General features: G+C 38.9%; 1 protein-coding gene across 5 annotated transcripts in view; it reads left to right on the forward strand.

The window, feature by feature from the left end:
• The window catches only part of LOC105263953 (sialin), a 72314-nt gene extending 47510 nt beyond the window's left edge, over positions 1-24804 (forward strand). The window contains exons 1-8 of one of the 5 annotated variants that reach the window (XM_011300487.1): positions 19186-19492; positions 20970-21137; positions 21247-21356; positions 21912-22212; positions 22864-23449; positions 23510-23642; positions 23714-23955; positions 24018-24804. In XM_011300487.1, the coding sequence (XP_011298789.1) occupies positions 21353-21356; positions 21912-22212; positions 22864-23449; positions 23510-23642; positions 23714-23955; positions 24018-24203 (1452 nt within the window). In that variant the 5' untranslated portion in view covers positions 19186-19492; positions 20970-21137; positions 21247-21352 and the 3' untranslated portion in view covers positions 24204-24804. Of the gene's footprint in view, positions 1-19185; positions 19493-19524; positions 19702-20788; positions 20905-20969; positions 21138-21246; positions 21357-21911; positions 22213-22863; positions 23450-23509; positions 23643-23713; positions 23956-24017 lie in introns of those variants that run through there. The other 4 variants (XM_011300491.1, XM_011300488.1, XM_011300486.1 and 1 more) reach the window with 4 other exon arrangements.
• The last annotated feature ends 1510 nt before the right edge of the window (positions 24805-26314 follow it).

Below are 26314 nucleotides of genomic sequence, written 5' to 3' on the forward strand. Positions count from 1 at the left end.
TCGAAAGACTGATGTTTCACGGGGAGATGATCGAAAACAGGTCAACGTAGCACTCAAGAACACAATGGAATTCAGTTCGCTGGGTGTTACTATACGAGCAACTTAAGCGGCTTACACGTGCATTTAGGAAATACGAAATGTATCTTCTGTATATACAGGATTCCCAACGTTCCCACTCTCTAAAGTACATATATTCACCATCAGAGATGTATTTACACCCCAGAAGTATTGTACCGGAGTGATTATTGAGGCGGAGTAATAATCACCCCACAAAGGTTGAAATTATAAATTAATTATAATGCTCAAGTACAGAGCGCGAATTAACCAGCTAAGTGCTACGTTTAATACATATTTCTTCGGTATATAAATTGACACCGTGAAATTGCAGAAATTACGTGAGAGCACAATCACAAGTAGTTTCATACCGTTTAATACACAATTACCTGTGGTTGCACGTCTAAACTCACAGTTATATCTGATCATAGCTGGAATGAATACTCGAAATAGCTTCCGTCTCATTAGATTCAGGTTTCAAAGGAAACCAAGAAGTGGTACATGTACAATAGTCGATAGCGTGGCATCCGTGCATTTGTCAGGCTAGTCAGTTTACATGGGCCATCGCTGGGTAAAAATCCGAGTCATCCTGCGCCGAATGCTGACGCTGATAATGTATCAGCCCTTTAAAGACGTCATGACCAGGACCGGAGGCACTAGTTTTAATGAAATGAGAAAGTGATTCCCTCAAAAGATTCGTCCATTGCGGAAAAATTCGTTGACTGTTGCCCTTGGTTTTCTTCTTGAAATAATTGAATCAATACCTTCAACTCCTGGAACGACGACACCATGACTTATCATCAAGTATTTGCAATAAACAATTTGGTCTTTGGGAATATCAGCCAGATGTTGCTAGCTGGAAAGGAGACAGGAGTTGGTGACACTGTGAGCCCAGCTAGGATCTACACCACCTCGTGGGTGATACATCATTCCTGACAAGCTGGCCCATTTGAAGGAACTTCCGTCTACCACCACAAATTCCTATACGTGTTGCAGCACCCCGACGCTTCGTGTGTCGTTCATCATGTCCGAGTAATGCCGAGAAACAATTTAACCTCATTGTGAATGGATAGATTCGGTAAATAAGAATCAACACACCATGGATTAACGATAAATTCAGGTGTTCGAATTTGTTTTAAATTCGTTTTAATTCTCTCATCGATCGACACCGCTTAACTGATCCATTCATCAATCCCTTCAACAACTTACCCTTCCATTCTGTCCCAAGATGTGTCAATTCGCAGTCACCGAGTGTTTCGTCCGAAGTGTTGACCGATATTGGATGTATCACTGAGGCAAACTCCAGTATTTGCTACGTGATGCAGAGCATGCTGCTGCTGTGGATGTTACTGAGAGCTACCAGCTACTTGTGCTGACTCGTGTTGGAGTGATTGCAATGTTGCGACTGACTGATTTGGTGATTATTTTGGAAATAGCCGACGCGACCACCTCGCGTACCCACTGAATTATCCTCGCCCTCGCTGTCGCTCATGCCACAGGCTTGGTGAAGCCATCCCTTCCCTGTAAAACAATGAAAGCAATCAGTGAGAATGGATCGATACATAAAACCAACGTACGCCAACTCATTGTTTCTGTAATTGAGTAGTGCTGCTGGTATTTACACAAAGTCATTTCATGATGAAACTATTTTACCTCAAAATCCATTTCCATTCGTCCACTGATAAAAAATACAACTCGACAACGATTCATTCACTTCAGAGAAGTACGTACTTTCATTAAAGTCCCATTCCTCCAGACGATTTCGACAAGTTGATTAGACTTTTAATGATGAAAATCATATTGCTCTAGAGAACGATGATCTTCGTTATGAGCTGGAGTAAAATCGATCAATAATTCTCAATATCGTGACGAATCTTACGAATCTTTCGTCTTCTAATAAAATTCTTTCTTCCTTCAAAAATTCATTCAGTTTCAAGATTCCGATGTTAGACGTGTTTTTATCATCGTTCCGATATTGTAATCCTTTCTTTTAATGAACGTGTTTTTAATAATTCCACGCGCATTTCGATGTTGAAGAATTCTTTCAATTTCTTCTACGACGATCGGGTATTTTTGAGAGACTCGGGAAGCCCGAAGAAATTCAATTAATCTCCTGGCTCTCGTGATTTCAAAAAATCGGGCAAAGACTCAAGTTATGATCTTGATTATCAGGGTTTGATTGTTCAATCTCTGGCAGGAATTGATCAAAGGATTCCATAATATCGAAACTCGAAAGTTTACTCATTATAGAAGATAGTTTTATGTAAAAAGGGGAAGTCGCTGAACGATAGAGGAGGACCGGTTCTTCCCAGCAAGATCGATAGATACTTTAATTATTCGCTTTAGAGAACTCAGGAGTAACGAAGTTTTCAGAGCATTATGTAACACCTGATAATCCCATAGCTTTATTAACAGTTTGTACTCATCTGTATTCACACCGCTGGAGTGAAGTTATCGCGAAAAAAATTGACCGAGAAAGTCAGGACGCCTTTATTATTCATTGGTTTTTCCATTTTTCATCGACGAGTTGATCGATATTTTATGGTTATTCATGCGTGGCTTGGGTCTAGGAAATCTAATTGCATGGGAATTGCAAATTCTTTCGTCTCACCATTTCTTTTCTCGTTTCAGTTTCGACGCCAAGGAATGGCTGTATATTGTTAAAACAAATAAATCCTAGAACACGTCATTGGATAAAAAAGATAATTCAAGGTCGGGTATCAAGTGGAAACGGTTCTACAGTGGAAGGCTGAGCATTAAAGTTCCGAGAGCGGAAAAGTGAAGGAGAAAAAAGATAAAGCGTGAAAGAAATTGATGATCTCCGGGTCACGTCACGTCTTGCGCAAAATTTGATCGATGTCGTTACTTTGGAGTTGCCAAGGTCACAGCATCGATGGAATTGAAAGGGCTTTGTGATTGGTTTTAGGAGGATTTAACGACGCAAGGATGTGCCTGAAGAATTCTAACAGCAGCGGTTACCATTTGGATTATCTAATTAGGAATCGATTCAATAGCTATCGGTCATACCGCAGTAGAAAAATGACGAATGACGAATGACAAATGATTGAAAATTTAGAGAACTTGAGAATGCACTGCAGTCTGATAAAAATGATGATTGAATTGAATGCCAGCGGATCTACCCGATGACAGACGAACAAGACGGTTCGATCAATCAAGATTCGGCAACTATCAGCGAACCCTTGCTTGCGTCAACAGAACAAAACCATTGGGTTTCTAGAACCGAACACGATATGATACTTTATTGAATCAATAATATCTGCAGTTAGCTCGAGCGAATGTGTAATCCAAACGGATCGAAGGAAACAGTTCAACACAATTCATTAGGCAACATCAACCGGACTGTTCCATCGATGTGCAAATACCTTCGGATATTTATTGAATGTGTAATTCCATCTTGGAATAGTGTTTACCTGACTGCTGTATTCCATCATGTTACTCCAGGAGACCACACACCCGGTCGATAGTCTGCGACGGCTGTCTCAACGAAGATCCCTCAATCGTCTGTACTGAAGAGAATGATTTAGGTTCCTTTCGTTGGATTTTACCAAGGTGTACATCAGCTGAGAACGAGACGGGGCGGGTCTGCGGATAGGAATATAGTGGGATCCATTATAATTAGGTTTGATCGTGCATATCCTTAATGGACACGATATCTCGACTTGAATGGCTTGGCAGGGCGATTGCTGATGGCGTAGAGGGTTTAGGGAGCCAGGGATGGGGGGTTTGTAGGTGGTACCCGAACCCGATTCGTAGCTAACCGAATTATTCTCTGTCCCGTTATCTCTTGTACTCGCTCGTATCATCCACGTTCCTCCTCTGTTTACTCTTATCCACGTCCACATAAGCCATTCCCCATGTTTAACAACCTCGCGGGGGTTTTAACGCTCAGCGGGCTTTGTGATTTTCTAATTGAGTTACCACAGTTGGCTTGTTGATGAGACCTCAACTTAAAAATCAACGAAAGACATGAATAAATTAAACTCGGAAGCATTCCGTGGAAGTGTCAAATCAGAGTCTCGTTCAAAACCTTGAGTTAAAATCCTCGGGAGTTTCATTTCAGCAAAAAGGAATGGCTTTCCAACTCGCAATTCGTCAGTTTCAATTTTTGACCAAAAGAACTTCAAATTTTCCTTCAAAATTTCCATTTTCATTCGTAGGAAATATATAGAAAGATCATTAACACCTGGCCGTGGAATAGTTGTTTGAAGAAGTACTTCTCACAAGTAAATCACTTCTTGGTAAGAATAATTTTTTTCTCAGTGTTTATACCCCATTAGGCAAATTTATTTATTTTTCCTTTTCTTTCCAATCTTCTCTCTGCAGCTTTCATCGTGACAGCCGTCTACCGAATTACGATACTCGGAAATCATTATCAGCTTTCCGCAAGAGGAGAAAATGTTCGCATCATTATCGCCTGAACAATATACTTTTTTCGAGGGTGTCTGCAGCAACGGCGCTTGACCCTTTATCACCTCGTAATGGATGACGCAACGTACCACTTTGTTTCACGTATGACCAGTGATCCAATGGCGAGTGGATCGTATGGCCTCAGCGATAAAGTGAAATAATGCTGATGCTCGATACAACCGCCTCTAATTAAATAGTGTCAAAATGAACTCGTGAAAATTGTGACAGATTCGCTTGTGCTGGTGTCTCATCGATGCAGAAGTTATTCGGTGTGCGTTCACCGCACCTCACCTTTCCCTCAGCAATACCTTACCCACACTCTGGTGCAAACCTCCAGCACATTATCGATTCTCCTACCAACAGGGAAGGTCAACCACCATATTGGCCGTCTGCATCAGGAATTTATCGGGTCACTGTGGTTGAAGGTACGGATTTTCATCTTTCTGTGAAAAATCTAGATGGATGATTAATTTGAAAGAACATATGATGATCAAGGATCAAATTTCCAACAATATTCTTTCATATTCCATAAAACCCGATGCTTGACATATTAAAAAGGTCCATGATGTTGCGGTAATTAATGCGTGGTAATTAGCACTCTTAATGACAATCTGTAAAATTACAGTTCTACGAAGAAAAAGATGGGGAAATTTTAGTGGACTGCACATTAATATTTCGGGTTAGGTCGCAATGCTTCAGGTTTATATTGGGCAGTCCCATAATTTTTACGTCGATTGTTGCATGAATTTTTGATGGGAATTTTTCTCAGTGCACGGTGCAACAGCAATTGGGGTAGTTTGATCATAAAGCACAAATTCATATTAAAAAGAGTGGATTCACGTTCACTACATCTGTTCTTCTATTTTTGGAAAATAACCAACGAGTGCCGGAGATTAAACTAGCAATGAAAACCCAATGACTAGGATATTCGTGATAACATTGAGTGATCAAATACATCGATCATTTCCGCAGGCTCATTTTTCATTATTTCGATACGTGACATTTGGAATAAATTAAACCACGAATTAGAATTGACATGTGATCCGCTCCCACGGGACTAATCACTTGTTAGTTTTACTCTTAACTTCCTCAGCAAGTGTATCGAGACAGAAGAAAATGATAAATAAATGGTTCATAGGAGTTGAATTTTTTAGAGAATATTCTTTGGTCATTTTGAAATTTGACCCGAAAGGAAAAAAATTTTAATAGTCATTTGTACAGAGCCTTATGAGAGGCTTCTCAACGAGGAACGACGAGTATTGACAATTGTTGAAGAATCCAAACAATTTCAGTATTCATGAACAGGTTCATGAGTTATTATCGAAAATGTGTGTCAAAATGCTGATTTTTTGGGGGTTATATTTTGAAAAGGAAAAAAATGGGGTTAGAGTGCACCACCTTCGGCCCCGCTTCCATGATTTTTTAGTTTACCGTGGGAGTCCTTTAATACCCTAACTTGGGGCTCAAGAATCTCAGTGAGTATTTGGCTCTCGGGGCCGAGTGACTCGAATTTCCAAGTTCACCCTCATCAAGTCTGGGCTGACAGTTGGTCGTGAAAAAGGCTTCCAGAGACTCGGCATGCCAATGCAGAGCTGATGTTTGGCCGCGAATGGATCGTCAAGATTTGGTATGCAAATTCTGGGATGAGGCTCGGCTGATTCAACAGCATTGGCATTTCAGCCTGGGGCTGTTGACAAATAAATTGTGTTTTACTTTCGAGTCATGAAGCGATTGACGAGCCATCGAATTCGATACAATCACTTGAATTTTCATCGAGTCTCTTCGGAAGGTGAATTAGCATCTGTGCGATTAAGACAAATGATGGGCTAAGAGGTGCACAGTGACTTACCAATTGAACTCGGAAAATGTGTGCGTAGCGTGAATACTACGTACTGGGTGAGAAGGCGTGCTTCGCATATCGATCCAAAACTCGGATAGAAGAGGGTACAGCAAAGGGGAACTGCCATTCGTGGGTATGCGGGTAAGAGAGATTGAACTTTTCAACTCGACTTCTTCGTTACTTTCCGGAAAGACGCGGGTCGCCTCAGAATAACTATATTCGGTCCGCTGCTAAACCATGCCCGTGCCAATTCTCGGACGAAGAAACCGAGCTCGTTACATTCGTAGAAACTTGTTACGACAGGAATAGATGGTGGAAAAAAATGGAGAAAAGGGGAGTAAAAAAAAACACTTGAGATAATTGGACCCCAGTAAATTCAATTCAAAAAGAAAACCGTACGTAAATTGTAGCAACATGAAGTACTGACTTAGGAGAAGTCTTACATTTTCCATTAATCAAATGGTTTTGGCTCTGGCAAAGTAGTATATTTCGATACAAGTGCCACAGGGTGTGAACGAGTGTGAAGTTGGCCACTCAGGGTGAGGCTAAGGGCTACCAATCACACGAACTGAAACACCCCTGGACGCGCGTGTGTCCGAACCAGATCTTTCTCCATGAGGCGGAGTCTGGACCTTTCCGGGATTCTTCGGTAATCTATCTCCCAAAAAGGCCGTTCAGAATTGAATATTTGAGTTTTGAGGTTCGGCTTGTGGTGGCCCACGATTGAGTTCACCTGGAAGACTGAGGACCGTCGCTAGGACGAGAAGCCAGAGAAGTCAGAGAAGCCAGGTCAAGATCCAATTGCAGCTGAGATGGTGGCCTAACCATAAAGCCATATTGTTTCGGAACGTTGTGGTCGGAGTTGGATTCAACAGTTAACGATACTTCTCATGTAGACGTCATGGGGATCGCTCTACGGCGTTATCAGTCTCATTTGAGAGACATTTGTACCATTACTCGGAGGAAGCTGGCGTATCAGTACCTGAAAACTCATTCGATTTGATTTCGCCGGACTGGGAAAGGCTCGATACTTTTCCTATCACCCGTATCTTCTTAAAATTGAGGATTGGTATCGGCAATGATATTCACCCGAATCACCCACTTCTTCCTCCTTGGACTGCGAAGTTAAGCGTTCCTTCCAACATTTCGGAATTTAATTTCTTCGAAGACCATCAAGATTTCGACGGCATCTTTACCGGAATCATAATTTATTGACACTTGGTTTTTCGTTTTGTTGTCTTCGACGTTTCACAGAATGCGACAGTTACTTATCGTACCGAGATATTTGTCGAATTCACAGGTGGCAATCTCAATTTCTTCTCTGGTTTTTGAGTGGTAGATGGAGATAGCGAAGTTTCGGATTCCTTTCTTCTTCACAGAGACATGGAGATAGTCAAGTTCTCAGAGACGGTGAACTTTTCTTGCTGATCATAAATCATGTCCCAAATAAACTTGATCAGATAATCTTTTCCTGTGAAGTTTATCTGAGGTCACTGAACCATCCGGAGTCGTAAATTTTTCCAGCATTGACCAGTGACACCAATTAGCTTGCCTAGCTGCAGCTTAGATCTTGAGCTACTCAGCTAGGTGTTGATTACTGATGGCTGCTGGTCTCGTCGAGGTGATTTAGAGCTGGGGTTTTGTACCTTGAACTTTATGGTGTGGTCCTTTGGATAAGTGGGGGGCGGGTTAATCTCTCAGCGGTCGGATTTTTACTTATTTTAGTGCCTTTAATTCTTGGACTTTTTGCAGTAAGTGTTTGGAGTAACGGCATCCCCTGTAATTGGCTCGCAGCCTCTATCAGCTCCGTACCAAAAGGTAAAACTCTGGTAAGAGGAAAATGGGGAGAAAAGCTGCAGTTAAGGTCATCATCACCAGGCGCAGGCGCCCAGATAAAACATGAATGAAAACTGCTTTCATCGAATTTATAACCAGCTATCGAAACAAATAATTAATCCCAAATGAATGATGGATGGACATCTAATAGACTTCATGAAGATGAAGAGAATAACCAAATAGTTCCGTTCTTCATCAATCCTATCTTCTTCCCTTTCACTGTATCCCTTTGCTCACATGAATTGAAATTTCGCTTGCGTCTCATCGTTACAGGTGAGAGCTGTTTGATGGACCGTTGACTTGAAATGGCGACGTAAAAACTGATAAGATCTGTACCGAGTAACTCGATCTGAATTGCTTCGAAGATATCCTTCGCGAATTCCTGCTGCTTTCACGATGCTGTAATCATCTCGTCTTCATCGTCGCGAGTGTACCCAAGGCGTTCCGCTATCTCACTGAATTTCTTGTTTACTAACGCATCCTCTTTATTGTCATCTACCTCCATCTTCATATCCTCAATCCTCCTCTGTGGATTTAGCTGTTGAATTTTGGTGGTTCTTCAGGTGGAATCCGAAAAATTAATGGCATCGCTGTTCCCATCGCTCCCAAGTTCTCTTGGATTCTCTATTCACTGCCTTCTAGTCGCTTCTCATTCCACTTTCTAAACCCACTCATCGATTATTCCAAAGGACAAATAATTTGGACAGTGAGAGGCTGTGAAATTTGACTAACGAACATCTTACAAAACAAAAGATCAAAATCCGTAAATGGATCTTCTCCAAAAGTTATGTTTCACTATTCATATTAGATTGAAACAAAATGTCACAGCTTCATCCAACAATAACACAAGACACTTGAAAGCCGATTTGGTTGGAAAAGGTTCTTGAAAAAAGGCCTACCTCCTAGACGATGTTTCTCGTGTTATTTTCAGCTAGGTGTCTCTGTTTTCCGCAGTTAAACAGCTGGTGCTCCCTCTCGCTGCAAAATCCACCCCATCCTGTTGGTTATAGTGTACAGTATAAACTGTATACAAGGTATACGGTCGGAGCGATGTGCATGCACACTGTTGAAACTTTGCCCTGGCTTTTCTTAGGTTCTTATTTGCTCTGGTAATATCATGATATTAAGTGAACTGCCGTCTCCTCCGTTTTCGTGGCCTCCCCTATTTCTCTCTCTATCTCTCTATCTCCCTATGCTCCCTCAAATGCCAGCAACCCCTGGTCGTACTGCCACTTCACTCTGATGCCTCCTCACTTTTATTTTTTATTTCATTTCTCTTTTTTTTTTTTCAAGTTCTCTTGTTGCCACGTGGGCAAACAGAAAGAGGAGATGAAGAGATATGGCCTCGAGAGCCAAATCACTCGTCAGTCCAATGATAACTTGTTTACTGAGCGTTAAACCAGTCGTTTTTCACAGCGTAAATATTGCTCTTGGATATTCAAAATGGCTACGTCATTATGCTGGACAGTTGGGTGAAAACCAACTGGAATCCTAGACTCAACTCCGACCAATTACCTCAATTTATTTAGTCGGAGTTTACAATGGTTTACAAACTTTCAGCTTGAACTAATTACAGGTAAGTAAGTTATTTGTAGAGTGGCCTAAGTAATTGGATAAGATTCGCGGGATGGAGTTGAATGATTGAATTACTAGAGAAATAATGCACGTCTTCTTCAAGGGTCTATTTGTCCGGAAGTGGTCTTCATTTGAATTTTTCAATTAAAATTTTTTCGAACAGATTAGGAATCGGTCGAAAAATCAATTCGGTGGAAAGGGGTGGTGAGTGCGGCTTCCACGATTTTGTGAACCCCAGTTTTCCTTTTCTACTCACTTCCAGATGAGGCCACATGGTTCAGCGTTACGAAAATGCCGGTGTGAGACGATGGAAGGCAGTATGGAAGTACAGTAACAGCAGGCGGGTACCGTAATCAGTCTTCTTACTAATTAATTAAAATGATTCCTCGGTGCACAGTGGGTTAGGTTAGCTTGATAATGTACGTGCTGCCTCTCAAGACTCGAGGAAAGATGAATTCAATATAGCGGAAATGGAGAAACTATAAATCTTCGATTGCTCACGTATTTCACTGTTGAATTCTCAACTACATCAGCACGGTTCTGTGACACGGTGGTTGTCAATAAATTTTCAAGATAATCGATAACAATCTTCAACGCTGCACTGAGAGAAATATTCAATAAAAATTACGTGTATTTTTCGTAATTCTGGAGCGAAATGTGGTTGTCGGAAATTTTACGGAACTGTCCCGTAATTTTTATCTAAAGTCACGGAATTTTTTCGCGGTGTTCCGTAATTTTTATCTGAATTATCTTTGAAAAATAACGATACCGTCACTTAAATTTTTCGAATCAACTCCGTAATCGGTAAGTGAACTGAAAGTTCCGTAATTTTTACTAAATATTTCTCTCCGTGTGGATATAATGGATATAATAATAATGGCATGTAAAAAAATTAAAAACATGAAGAAATGACAAATTTTTCTCCATGCACACGTGAAATTCAAGAGTATCGACAGTCGAATCGGAAATGATGTTTTTTAGTTTCCGTAAAAAGGACTTGACTCGGTCTCAGTCGTGGCATTCATCGAGATGACAGGCCGGGATTGGATTCGTACACATCCGTTGCGCTAGACAATCTTTGTAATCCTTGCGAAAGCAGGGAGAATCTTGAGAGAGTATCGCAATGGTAATGGCTTCTAGCATCAATTTGCACTCCTGATGATGCGAAACCCATACCACATGCCGTTTACCCCACCGAAGTACATTATTCAGGTCTCAGTTGAGCAAACTTACCGAAACCACTCACAGACTCCAGCTTTTCATTTTTGCTCCATCCACGGAAGGTCTTTCAAATCATCCAGTATCACCTTCTAGTCTAATCTTCATTGATCTGACAGGTACTTTATTCTTCATCTCTGGCATGACACGACCACCAGCTTTCACCAACTCAAAATTGTGTATCTTCTCGACCGTTTGACTTGGAAGTGAATGCTGGAGTAAATAATCCGTCAGCTTCTCTCAATTTTTCCGCCCTCGTCGCCATGTACCACGGAACACCAAATTCCGCAGCGATTTCCGCACACTCCATCAGGTTGGAAGAACTTTCAAGATTTACAGGCCCCTCAGAGCACTTCTTCAGATCATTGAATTCCCTCTTCAAGCCATCCAACATTTCTCGAAATTCCATTTCTCGGATAGATCGATACCGATTTGATACGGCCGGATCAACGTGACTTTGATCATCTTCCGTGATCAAATGGAAGACCTGGTGAATTCAAATACATTGTTCGAAAAGAGACGGATGGGGGAGAAAGGATGGGAAATGGAAGGACGGGGGAGGAGAAAACGACGAATACGGATCAGGCATACGGCTCGCAGGTTTCGTCAGTCTGCGCACCGTCTTCTTCGATTCACATTTGCCTTTACAAGCACCCGTACTAGAGGTAAAGTTTTATATTCGTTCTTCCTCTTCTACTTTTTCATTTCTGTTGCGAGGAGTGAGAAGGTAAAAAAAAGGGTGAGAGGAGGGTCTTTCATAATGTGATGAGAGGCAAAAGAATGTGCGCGTTTAGCCCGACGGCGCGGAACGCCAAGTGAACACGCTCTTCGAAATTTATGTTTTCGCCAGTGGTTGTGCTGGCACACTACTAATCTCTGAGGCCCGTCTTACTGCTATATACGTATATACCCACATATTTATGAAAATAATATTCACGTAGGAACGAATGATACCTATTTTTCCCAGTAAAATTTCATTTTCCCTCATTGGGTAAAGAAAATTCACTGAGCATTAGGGATGACCCCCTCCCCTTCCTCTGACAAATTATTATTTCATTATCCAAGGGGTGGGTGACTTGCAGTGAGTTTAAATGAATAAAAGATGCGTCAGAAATGAAGAAGACGCTTCGTTATTTAATCGGTTTAAAGGATAAGTACGGAATTTGGAAGTTGTGGGCTTGAGTCTCGATTGGAAGACTTCGGATTTTTTCAACGATAAAAATGAAATTGATAGTTACTGTTTCCCGGCGATTTAAAATTGAAAAACTTTATCCCGGGTGATGGTGGCCGAGTCAGCGAGATGCAAGTCTAGTTTCCAGGAGATTGTGGGTTCAGCCACAAGTGAAATCGAATTTTACAACCTCAGGGTCGGGCCAGTGTGATGTTGCTAATGTAGTGATCGTCTCTACCGACTTGAGGATCTCGGAATGTTCTGCTCCCTAGGTTCTATAAAAATAATAAATTCTACTCGATTCATACGTCAGCCTCGAGTCTTTCTAAACATTCTTACCCTTCACTGAATTCCCCGAAAGAAAATAATTAAATGGTTCCAATACAATGGGAACTCCATAATTTCTTTTAACATTTATTCGAGAGGCGTATGTATTATCACGAAAAAATCCATACTTCTCTCAGTAAATGGAATTTTATCCGCCCTCATTTCCCCGTTTCTTCCGGCGATTAAAACATTCACCGGGGAATTTCTGAATGTATTCCTAGTATCAGATGCGATAATATCGAGGTTATGAGACGCGGTCAATCCTGGATACCAGGAAGAGAGCTGAAAGCAAAAGGAAATTTTATTCGAAATTTCAAGTTAATGAATAAATATTTCTGAAATTTTGTATTTTTAATTTTCAGACCATTCTACATAATTTCCCCGCAAGATTAGAAGATCGAAAAATCCGCGGATTACAAAGTTTCCGTTCGGAAAGAAAACCAACTTAAAGGTAATAATCTCGCGAAACCGGCGAATGTCAAGAAAAAAAAAATGGAAGAAGCAATAAAGCTGGTTGAAAAATGAAATTATGTCCACTGGAATGACGTTGCTTGGGTGAGATAAGCCCCTTTTTAGACTAGACGCAGTACACAGTAGCACCACACAGTTTTCTCCTCTAAAACGCCGCTCGGAAGGGTCTTCGGCAAAGCTGCCTTTAATTAACGTAAATTGCAGGCTCCGCTCATTCTACCCTTACCCTCCTCTTCGCTTCTCACCATCACTACCATCATCCCATCTCACTCGTCCCATACAGTCCGTTTCACTCTGCAGCTTTCATTAGACAGAAATAAAATAACGTTGTCCCTCCGAATGCACTAGACAGAGCCCGAACGGTTGTACAAACCTTGATATACCTTTCCTCTTCCACATCTCCACCCATAAACTCGTGTACACCCTCTTGGATCCAGAAATGCAAGGGTACCAGACCAAGTAATAATTACGAGAGGCTTCAAAAATCCCCCACTTTATACCCACACTCTACAAACTCAGAATGAGATACTCGAAAATTTTGCGGAAAGAACAACTCGGCAGTTAGAAACACTTGCTCCTATCGCTTAAGTCTTTTAACATAATAAATCTAACATTTTACTTTCGTGTAGTTGACTGGAGACACAATCTGTTTTGCACACTCGGCATTTGTTTTGTCAAACAGAATACACTGTGTTGCATGCCCACATTATTTGTTCCCAAACATTCTACACATTTATCTGGAAAACCTGGAGCTTTCCAAGGTCCTCGTTACAGGTGAAATCCTAACCAAGCAAATCGGCATTTTCCTGGGAAGTGATAAAACGATAAAATCCCAGAACATCCCAGACGCACCCTAACCTCTCTCTCAATATTTAACACTTGTGAGGATCTTCAGTCCCTAATTTTTATGAAATCCGCCATTTTGCCATTTTGTTCGGCCATTAGAGGAGTCCCTCTATGTAATCAGTTCATAACCTCCCCTCGAACGAGCCTAATATTTGATAAACCAATTTCTCGCTCCAATCGCCCCTCATTTGGAATCCCTTAATTAAAATACAACAATAGTCCGGGATATTAACACATAGAATTGAAAACAGTCTCCTGAAAATTATGGTTATGTTTTCCCTGGACCGATAATCATCGATCAATCGAATCAATTCAATTCGGTACCGATTCTGCCGATTTTTCGTCCTCAGGTCAATGACTTGTGAATTTTCTGCTATTCAGCGCCATCTGTTCCAGACAAGATGTAATTCACGTGGGTTTTCACCCTTTATTCCTGATCCTCCGGTTTGAAGGCTCCGGTAATTAAAAACAATTGAACTTCACTTCACTTTTCAATGAATCTAATAAACGAATCGAGAAAAAAAAAACAATACCGATTTGTGGAGAAAACTTTAGTCTAGAGTGATGCGGGGGGCTCTGGGGTACGACATTTTTATGCAAATAATTGGCAAAGTTTTTCCTATCGCCAATTACTCCTTACTGTTAACTGATAGAATTGCTCCGCCCCTTTCTTGTGTATGTCGCAATTATCGATCCGTACGCTGCGCAGTAAATTCAAACGCGAAACTAGTTTATACAGTCAACGCATGATCGATTCGAGAATCAATTGTCATAAAAAATTGACATCTAAAAATAAAAAATTGACGGAGTTCCTCAATATCGACAATTATTGAGAAAATGAAAATTAAGAGAAAATATGATTATCCACCAATAATTCGGTAAACCGAAAAATCACACCTAGCGTAATCCTAATTAATCATAATTAAATATAGGAGTATATGTAGCTCATAATTTCCACATGACATGATGACATCTGTCAACTAAATGAATTGTTACGAAAAATGATTTTTCCTTTCAGTGTGGGTTCAGGAAATTGGCTATTAAGCGAAATACTAACTTCATCTAACACTCGACTTTGTGCCGTTTTTAGGATGATTAACCCTTGTGCTCATTACCTTCCTTCCTGAAGACCTAACGGATCAGTCATCCGTCCCCCTCAAACCCGGTGACATCCCCTTTTGTTCCATTCTTGTCAGGTGCAGCATGCCATGTCACTCCAGGGACAGAGGGCGACTTACTGGGTAGAATAAGGACCTCTCGCCCTCCTCAACAAGCCCAATTGCCTGTCGTAATTGTTCGTTACTATTTAATCCCTGGACACTTCCAAATTCAGTCTGTACAATTATCACAGCACGACGTTTGGCACCATTTATCTCTGTCTACATTCAATTTCCACAGACTAGAACAAGATCCCATCAAAATTTCAACAGCATCCGAGGTGTACCACTGAAACTTTTCCCAAAAGGTTTAGCACCATCTACAGATCATCTGATCACCCAAAAATCGGATTGAAGACAAAAGAGAACAGTATTTCATAAACAAACATGAATAAAATTATCAAACGGATGGGAATAATCAGTGAAGTCACAAGATTCTTAAACTCATTACATCATCTTTAATTCGTCATCACAAAAATATTGCTACAATAAGACTAATCACAATATTTTTTATACAAGCGCATTCTAAAAATTCGTGTTGTACCTCAATCATTGAACCACCTGACCCATGATTACTAAAAAAATCAGTGTTTTCCACGACAGCAACCACCCAGAACAATTACACGACAATTACACCAGGCTGTCGAAATGTTTTCCCAAAAAGAGAGCGAGTTACACTCGCTGTTACCTCGTATTCGTATTTACATCACATTAGTCATGTGGTAGCATCATACACATTGTCAAAGGGCCCATCACCACAGAGAGTACAGACTCATTGCTCGTCAAAACAGTGTTGTACGGTTACCTTACATAAGCCTATTCTAATATATAACAGTGTTTAACCCTTTCCCTCTCTAATCTCCAGCACTCATCCCTATTTCAGAACTACAAGCAAGAGAGAACACCATGGGAGCCACCGCCGGCCACCACAAACTACCATTATTACAAGAGTTAAGGGGTGTTCACTCGCTTCCTCACTGAAATTATGCGCTTCGTGGGCGCATCCTTTGCGACTGCAGCTCACCGCTAATGGCCTCAGGCACGCTTCGAGCGTTTAATAATAGCGTTAATAACGATCATTCGCGCGTACCATCATCGATCGTCCAAGCCGTTCCGTCTTCCTCCACCGTCTTCCTAATACCAATCCTAATAGGTCACTTTTGCATTTTCATTAATCTTGAGTGCTCATTTTTTTTTAGGGCTGCTACCTAGATCAGCTCGCCCTCGCATTTGCCATGACGAGCCGGCGCTGACCCAGCGTTGGACCAAGACTGCCAATGTTGGGTCGAGCTCGGCCCGTTCGTGGATGCATGTGTCCTAAGACGGGTTTTATCGTCAAGGAGTCATTTATTTTAGAGAACAATCCGTATTTTTGTTTCAATTTTTTTTATATTGGTATAAATGTTCATTGGATAGCTGCAATAAAGCGATTATCTTGGGTCTATTTATCCGGATGGGATTTGAAATCGAAACCTGTCGCATGTGAGACAACGAACTTACCACTTTGGAATGCCACTGGGATCTTGATTACTTCACATTTCACTCAACTAGATCCCGCAAATGTCAAAATTTTGACACCTCACTGATTATCATGCTGTCCGGGATTTATTGATCGAGGATCAAATCAGGTCTTGCAATTTCAGACAGATGAGATCAAAGTGACAGGAATCTTATGAATTTTTGTAAGCAGTCACGAGCTTCAAATTATCCCGACAACTTCATTTCTTCGAACAATTGAATTAATAACTCGAATCGATGTAGTTATTTTACTGGACAAATTTTGGTTCACTATTTCGAACAGCTTCTAACATGACAGTTCATGTATCCATCGGACACTTGTCTTCTGTAACCGGTACTAACTGTCTGATTAGTGCAAGTACATTGTTCTGGTTTAGTACATTATCCTTCAATTGCATAAAGTCTCTTCTTCGCGGACAGATGGTAATTATTCCATTTCACACGTGTCAAACGATCTTTAGCAGTTCATTGTGGTATCGATACTAATCGATCCTATCGAACACGATTTTTACGAGCATTACGAGGGAAATAATCTGATTCTATCCAATAATTCGATCTAAATAAAAATATTGTCATTGTTTTATTTATTATTTCATTGATTTTTTACTTTTTGCAATTGGTCCATTATTTCTATATATATATATATTATTTATTCATTGGAGCTCAAATTTTATATTTAATGAACAATAAAGTCCGCCTACAGAAGGATTATCTCAATTGAGCGTAACACGCAGTATTTTTTTAACCGATCTGCGGTTTCTCAGATTTCCCGACGAGAAGTCAAACCAATGGCGTAGCGAGAGTCATTTTATTCGAAATTATGAGCAATTCTTATTTGTCCTTGACTTCGGATTAGACTATTGATCACCGCTCGCCGGATTTTTCGTAGAATTTGTACGGAGTCGTCTCACATAATTTTTCCTGGAATTCTACCGAGAAATCGGAGACAACTGAGCAGTCTCAAGGTCAACAATATTTTTGTTCTAGGTGTCAATGTGGTTTCCATGCTGAGGCCTTCAGGATAAATAACAGCTTTGGTATTCGGAATTTTTACGGCTTTTCGAGAGATTATAGTGTCATTTGCCGACGATTGAGTTTTTATCTTATCGACCGCTTCGTTTACGTTTATTCTCGTGGTAATTGTTGACTTCCACTTGACGATTCTTTCTCTCGGGCAATTTTGTCGGTTGTTTTACCGATTGGTTCGTTCTTTCCGTCTGATAATTCCAGGAATTTCTACGCCTAGCGGGTTTTATTGTTTCGGAACTAGTAGTTGTGAAATTTTTATTGTGCAGGTCAACTCGTTCATTCATTCCATTTATCATTTATTAATTCATGTATTTATCTATTTTTTTATTGTAAATTTTGTTATGAATCAAAAATCATTAAATTGTGGAATTGAATTTTTTTGTTTCGATTTTTTTCAATTGTTTCTCACTCGTTCGCGCATATCGACGGTGATAAATCAACTCGTGCAACTTTTCCTTGAATATATTTTGTTTATTGAAAACTAAAACAAACTTCTTTAAAGTTTAGAAGTTAAGGAATGAGTGTAAAATTCCGCTGTTTCAATTTCGCCCGTAGAATTGGAATAGAGAAGAGAACTTTTAAATAGAATTATCAAAGTTTTGAATTTTATTGATGGGGTCTAAAATTGGAATATCTTATCATTCCAATTTTTGATTTCATTGAGTCTACCCTATCCAATTCAAGATTACATTCAATTTTTCTCTCCAATAAATTCTGAATAATAATTAAATCACATTCCATTGTTATTGGGTCTCTCATTAACTCGTAATCTTATAACAATAATTATTTTTAAACGACTTTCAGATGCAGGCATTTCTTCCTATTACTCAATAGATAATATTTATCAAGTTAAATAATCCTCTGAACAATTGCAAGGTCTCAGAAAACGTAATTACCAGAATAATCTTATCACAAACACCTGATAAGCCCACAAACTTGTTTCCACAGATGCAATCAGTCATTAATAATTCAACATTCTTCCTAAAAGTTTGAAATCACCGGATGGTCTAAAAAATTGTTTGGGATTAAAATTGTTTTCCATGTATTGGCGAAGACATAAGAATTGAAATTTTGACATAATATTTTCGAAGTGATAACGGATGTCTCTATAAAATTTGAGATTGATCCACCTCACCGTTTTGTTGTTATCAATTATTAAAGTTATCAATTAACACGACCGCTGACAAAAAAAATAAAAATTCCATTAAAAATAGTTAAAAATAAAAAATTTTGTTGAAATTTTGAAAATTCACGGTTGCAGATATAAACCGATGGTAAAAATTTCATGACGACTGACTAAATTATTTTTCATTAATTTGTTTAAACAATATAATATTTATTTATAAAATCAAATACAATATACTAATTTCCTATCGCTATTACTTCAACGAATTAACGATTGAAATGTTAATTGAAGATTAATTGCGGTAAATATAACAAATAATAAAAAGAGTCATAAAAAAATCGGAATTAAAAAAAATGTCAATTTGTTATTCTCGCGTCGTAATGTGCAATACAAATTGAAATGGCCTCTCATGACTCCAATCCCATTCCCATTTCTCGTTACTTTTTTTTTCCCAAAAAGGTTTTAAATTGTCATATTGTGCAATAGGTGAGATCCATTGACCTTTCCATTTCCTCGTTGTCTCCACCACTTTCCCATCCGATTTCCCCTCCTACTCCAAGAAAAAAAAAACACAGAACGCACAGTGAAAACTCAGTAAATCGGTTCTGCCTCGGTTTATCAGTTATTTTCAGTCCATCGTAATTTAGTAATTATTTCAAATGGCGCAATGAGAATATCGTTGAATTTGCTCTCATTTTTTTTACAATCGCGAGTGAGTGAACTCGAGATAGAAAACGATCAGAACACAATACCGATAAATGCAGTGGATGATGAATTGAATCCCCACAGAATTTCTTACCACCGTATTTTTCCTCTTCGCTCGTTGGCATCGACGTATCAAAAAAAAATAAATAAATAAAAAACTGAGGAAAAAAAGTTGAATGCGGTCAACATACGTACGTATCGCAGATTCCACTTGGTCAGAATATCAATATTAATAGTCTGCAATGACGTTGACTGTCGGTTAAACTCTGGCGATTTTAAAAACGAATTGATCCATTAGAGTGGGTAGTAGAGTCGAAAATCTGCGAGTCACTTGATGGTGCGATGCAAACGAGTCAGAGTTGAGAGGAAAAAGAAAACTAATAATAGCAGTGAAAAAATTGTATGTATTATGCATGAACATTATGCGTGGAAAGTACATTGAGTGAGGAACTTATTTTTGCTGAGGATCCATTTACTTGATATATATGTATTTTCGGAAACAATTATTTCTCCAATCGAGTCCTTCCCAAGCGATTACGATTAGGTTCCAACAATAATCATCATATCACTTCAAAGAATAATAATACTGAATACGTCCTTGAATAAATTGCACTCATTATTATCTACTCCATTCAGAAATACCGAATTTTATTATGAGAAATTGCTGGAATTCCTTAATATTGATAATTATCGGGTTGATTAATTCGGTTAATGAAGACAATCATTCTTTAGAGCAATTTAATTATTATTATCATTTTTATTAGATTCAATATTAATTGTTATCATTTTAGTCGAGATCTCCTAGAGCTGATTACCCTGAAGAAATCAGATCTCTCGATTCTTACCAAATATCAATTTACTTGAGAGAAGTATGTGTTTTTCAAGAGGTTATTTCAATTGAGTAATTTCCAGCCGATTACGATTAGGTTCCGATAATAATCATCATATGTCTTCAAAGGATGATAACATGGGGTACGTCCTCGGTAAAATTCCACTGAATAATATTAATTTCCTTGAAACACTGAATTATCTTTGCAATTGACAGAATCCTTCAATATTGATGATTATCGATCGAGGTTATTCAAGGTCATAACCATAACCTTTTTCTAGAGGATTTAGAATATAGATGACCGAGTGGAGTTCTGGGGCTGTCTTTCCTGGAGAATAAAATTTTGAAAATGTATGAAAACGTTTGATGATCTCGACAAATGAGTCCTTGACGAAAATAATTTTTTCCCAGAGTAATTCACACATTCCGAAACGCTTCACATCGTCAAGGACAATGGAGACGAGCCTCCAGTCGCATCAACTCACTAGCCAAAATAACCAGTTTGGCGTATCAATATGCTGATTATCTTATTTTTTCCCTCTCTGTATTCCACAACACAATCGCAGCGTTCGCATTCCTGTGATGCGTATATATTTACTCACTCCTTCACATATATTTTTCATCGTTTTCCCTCTTTCTTTTCTCCTCCGCCCACTAGAGAAGATATCAAAAAAGCGTCAGTCAACTTGGGGGCAAACTCGATATGAGATAACGTGTCAGACGATTCGTGATGCCAACGACATTCATTGCATTCAGTGACGTGAATTCCCCGCGGTATGACGGATAAAGAGATTGTATAATTACTCATTTTATTGTAATTATTTGTTTATGTGACACAGCACGAGTGACGTTCACCCTAAAAATTGATTGGAGATTGAAAATGAAACATCGGACAATCGGATTGAGAGATTGAGACTGATCAGACTGATTTACTGTTATCATTCAAATATTTTTCTCTAGAGAGAGGAAGTTGTTTAACATCTGTGATTATCAGCGAAATAATGCCGGTAATTATAAGTGATACCATGAAATTAATGACACATTACGAAAGGATTGATAAGCAAATGATTATGAGTAATGACTTTTTTTATTATATATTTTTTTTTATATATGTAGATGTCTATTGTAAATTAATCCTAACGGAATTGAAGAAGACTTTTACTTGATAGTCACACTCAGCTGCGACAAGAGCTCGACTATTGGATAAAATCACGGACCAAACATGGGTGAGGACATAAAAAAAATATTCTAACGTATGTGAGAGGAATTTTGTGTACGTGGAGCGTGATAAAAATGTTAAATGTTGACACAAAAGTGTTTTTTTTTTACTGCAGCTAGACACGTCTCGTCAAAATCAAGAATCACTTTTTGCTTTCGTATTGAAAAATATTCCATTATATTTCAGATTTTCCGGATAACAAATCATCCGTTCAAATGAATTATCATTTTTAATTAGATAAACACAAAGACTTGTCATTTGAGGAATGAGTAGTTCTGACTGACTCATTTAATAATTAATTAATCACTATTTAATCTGCGGTGCAGATATTTATATCCTATTTGTTTTCTGTACCGTGTCATTATGCAAAAGTAATGCAGTACATTATCCAGTTATCAGTTGAAGAAATGAAAGGTTTTCCTAGCTATTAGATACTGAATTTTTGAAGGCCTTCCTGTCTATTTCTTTTCTCCACCACGTGGGCTGAATTCACACCCATTTATCCAGGGATATAACAGTGATTAATAAATAAACAAATGTTGCTTTATTAAATTTATTACAGCGGGATACGTGAGATTTGCATTTGCGATAATGCTGTGCATCGCAAATATGATAATCTACGGTTTAAAAGTCAATATATCAACGACGATAATAGGAATGGTGAAAGCGAGAAAGGTAGTCGATGGAAATAATGCAGCACATCCTTGTCCCCAGTTTGAGATTACGGATGGAATGAGTGGTAGTGATGGACCAGATTTTGACGGCCCTTACGACTGGTCGCCATTTCAACAAGGATTGGTCGTTAGCTTGTACTTTGCTGGTTACATGCTTGGCATGTTCCCCGCGGGATATTTTGCTGATAGGTTTGTAGTCAGTCCATCAATTCCGTGTTACCTTCGACGTCAATCAGAGAGTGAAGTATAATCCAGTGATAAGAATTTCATTAGGTAGTGCACTGGGAGAATAAATTGTTCGAGTCAACTCTAGGTGATCATGACTAACAATCATTCAATGAAAATTAATAATAATCAGTGGAGTTTATTGAAAGATATGTCCCACATTAACAACCTCTAAGTGATCATAATCATCATCATGATGATTATGATCAGAACGGAATCATAATCGCCTGGGAATTAATTTTGGAAATTAATTTGTTTTTCATTGTATGTCTCCGTTACTTTCAATTTCTGATCAAGAATCTGCTTGAAAAAATAGCGAGAACCCCATTGCCAAGATATTCATAGATTTCACAAAGCCTCAGTTAATCATTTCGCGTCACAATCTCAGCTGACAGGTCTATTCGCTGTTGTGATCATTTATCACTAATCCCCAAGTGCAATCACTAGGACATGTCTGAACGGTTGACGCACTTTATTCGATGGTTGGAATTAAATTCGATTTGAGGCAGCTAAAATAGACATTTGCATTCCCTTGTGATGATCAAAATAGGCCAGCAGCACATAAAACCATTGATCAATGACTGGTGGGATCAAAGTATTGGCGTTTGCCCTCAGGTTCAACACGAAATACGTCCTACTGACATCTGTTCTTCTGAACTCACTGTTTACGCTGCTGGTGCCAGTGGTAGCGGAATCCATCGGAGTTCTTCTATTTTTGAGATTCATGACTGGATTAGTGAGTGCAGCTAATCTACCAGTGGTAAACGTACTCGTTGGCAAATGGGTAGTCTACGAGGAGAAGAGCACCTGGGTCGCCATCATCAACGCTGGAACATCCATTGGCACCGTCATCTCCATCTTCACCTCAGGATACATCATGAAGGACATCAGCTGGCAAGCTGTTTTCTACATTCACGGATGCCTTCCTCTCATTTGGTGCGCTGTATTCTTCATATTCTTCGCTGATAATCCAGAGACACAGAAGTACATCAGCGAACCTGAGAGAGAACTCATTGTGAATTCTTATGGCCATCGCAAACCCCAGTCCGGAAAGAGTCAAGTACCTTGGAAGGATATCTTCACGTCGAAACCTTTTTGGGCACTCGTCGCTACCAATACCCTTGGCAATTTCTGCTGGTACTTCATGCTCACGCAATTGCCACTCTATATGAACAAGATGCTGAGATTCGATATCAAAAGTGTGAGTATTCCATAAAAATTTGGTTACTTCCTTAATCCTTAATACTACCTTTCCTTCTAGAATGCTGTCATTAGTTGCTCACCATATCTGATAAATGCCATCACGAATCCACTGTTGGGTAAACTATTGGATTGGGGAAGGCAGAAAGGTTTCTGGACTCAGACGAATGCCAGAAAAATTGCTGTTGGTGTCAGTGAGTATCAAAACATCAAACACAACATCGAAGAACAGATCAATGAATCTGATCTATTCGTTTGTCTCAAGGCTGCATTCCTCCAAGTATTCTGATGCTCGCTATTGCCTACTCCGGCTGTGAAAGAGTTGGGGCTACAGTGATGCTCGTAATCAGCATCGTAATTTGTGGTGCAATCTTTGTTGGTCACTTAATCAATCAGAATGACTTAGCACCGAATTACGCTGGTATTCTCATGGGAATGACCAATACACCAGGAACAATATCGGCGTTCATTCTTCCTGCACTTGTTGGTGAACTGAATAAAAGTGGTGTAAGTACTACTGTTCAGATTGTTAATTGAACAAATGAGTTGATGTATGTTCATTTTGACAGCACACTTTTGAAAATTGGAGGTACGTCTTCTGGCTGAGTGTCATCTGCCAGCTCATGGCTTTCGTCGTCTTCGTTTTGTTTGGCTCGGCGAAAATCCAAAAGTGGAATTATCCTGAAGGATCACCGGAGAGGAACGCATTGAGAAATGAGGATACAGCAGATCCTTCAGCTTCTAAAATGATCTGAATTGTTAGGACAATAGTTTATAGCCCATTAAATTTTTGTTGACTTCTCATTTGATTCTGTCGGCACTGCCGTGGAAGCGACTCTATTAACGTCGAAATAACTCAATCAATTTTCGGTGATCGGCTGAATATTGATTGGAATACAACGAGGCACTTCCACTTAATCATTATTCGACTATTTATCGCACTGTCACTTCTCTTTAATTAGTATTCTGAATGAATTGAGAAGGAATCGATTCGTGCAGACACAAAACAAGTCCAGAATATGAAATATGACGGTTGTATTCTAGTTAGAGAATTCCATAAATCATCGATCACTTTTTGTCAATTCATTTATTCTCTTTGATTTATCATTACAGACGGTATGTATTAACTGCCGCACGACATGAATCGATTTGAATTTCGGATTCTGACGGAACGTTTTCTCAATTTCGAAATACAAGATTTGCGGAAATCATTCCAATAATTATAAAAAAAATAATAATAAAAGAACTGAAATGAAATTCAAATGAACTTGATAATGCTCGACGGTTGCTAAATGCATTAATTAAGAATTTTATATTTTGGAGTCATTCATTAAAGAAATTTTGAAAATTCTTGAATTTCCGTGAATTATTTTTCGATTAATCTATCATCGAATCCTTTCCACAATTGAAAAAGCTTCGGGTTTTTCCCTATTTTTTTTTACTCAACGGGTACTTCTCGTCGGAATCTTCGGGAAAAATCTTTCGATCGTGGAATCATTTCCGATTGATTTTTTTCCTATAACAGATCGTTCTCCAGTGGACGAGCACCTGTTGCATCAGATCTCTTCAAGGATCTCATATCCCCTTTCTGCTAGTGCTTTCTCTTTCAATTCCACCAGTTTTTTAAAACATTTTTTACTCAATTCAATGCATACTGCTGAATCTAATAAATTTGATTACGGTCTAGATGGATTTTATTTCTAACGCCAGAAAAATTCACGTACGTACTCTCCTGAGGCAACCGATTACAAAAAAAAATATTTGACTATAAAATCGTTTCGATTTAATATTCAGACATTGATTATAGTTATAAAAAAAATAATGAAATGATGAGTAGACAGAAAAAAATGGTGGAGCCATAAAAATTGTTGATCCCATTTGCAATTGTAATAATCCAAATAATTTTTAAACAAAGACACCGATTGAAAAAATTTTCAGATGAAAGTGGAGGGGGCATCTGATGCACCATACAATTTCTCCATACATCATGTATTATATAATATATTATTATATGATATATTTGTTTATTCATGCATTTTTGTATATATTTATACAAATAAATATATTATATAAAATAATGAATATTTATGAGTTAAAAATGATGATGATAATATTTAGATACAAATCGATGAGTGATAACGTTTGACGATATATTTCTCAGAGGAATATCTCCACAGGTTGATCTTTTTTTTCTTTTATTTGTCGAGAAGGAAGTTAGGAGGCGCCCAAAGGAGCAAGCGAATCAAGACCTCTAAAGCAGAGGTTGAGATGAGAAACCGCAGGCACAGCGAGACGTAAAGTGTATCATATCAATTGCACTCACTCATTAATTAGTTCATTAATGAGGGTGCAGGGTGCCGAGGGGTCGACGGGAGTGGGTGAAAGTTAATTAACGAGATAGGGGGTGATTTCTCCCGCGAACAGGTGAACGGATTAATTAATTTACTCATTAATGAGGGCGTGGGGAGTGACAAGAGTAGGTGAAAATATTAATGAGCGGGTTAACCAATTAGTTAAATACTCGAGACAGGTAATCTCGCGAGAGCAGGTGAAAAGGTCAATCAATTTGTCATTTTTGGACTATTAGGGTTTCAGAAATTATTTAAATGTTTATTTTATAACAATTTATAATTAATGAATGGATTTAATTGATGAGAGAGAAGTTGTTCATTATATTTATTATTATATTTTCTTACTAAAAATATGCGAAATGATTTTAGTCCTCTCATTAAATTTTTGGTGTTGCATTTTCGTCCAGCGGGTGTCTCTCGTTGACTTCCAGCTGAATCTGATCGTTCAACGGGAATTTCTCTTTCCGATCATTTCTCAGATCAGGATATCCTCGACTGACACTTCTCCTCGGTTG

The sequence above is a fragment of the Fopius arisanus genome, unplaced genomic scaffold (genome assembly GCF_000806365.1).
Source record: "Fopius arisanus strain USDA-PBARC FA_bdor unplaced genomic scaffold, ASM80636v1 scaffold00018, whole genome shotgun sequence".
NCBI classification, from domain to species: Eukaryota; Metazoa; Arthropoda; class Insecta; order Hymenoptera; family Braconidae; genus Fopius; species Fopius arisanus.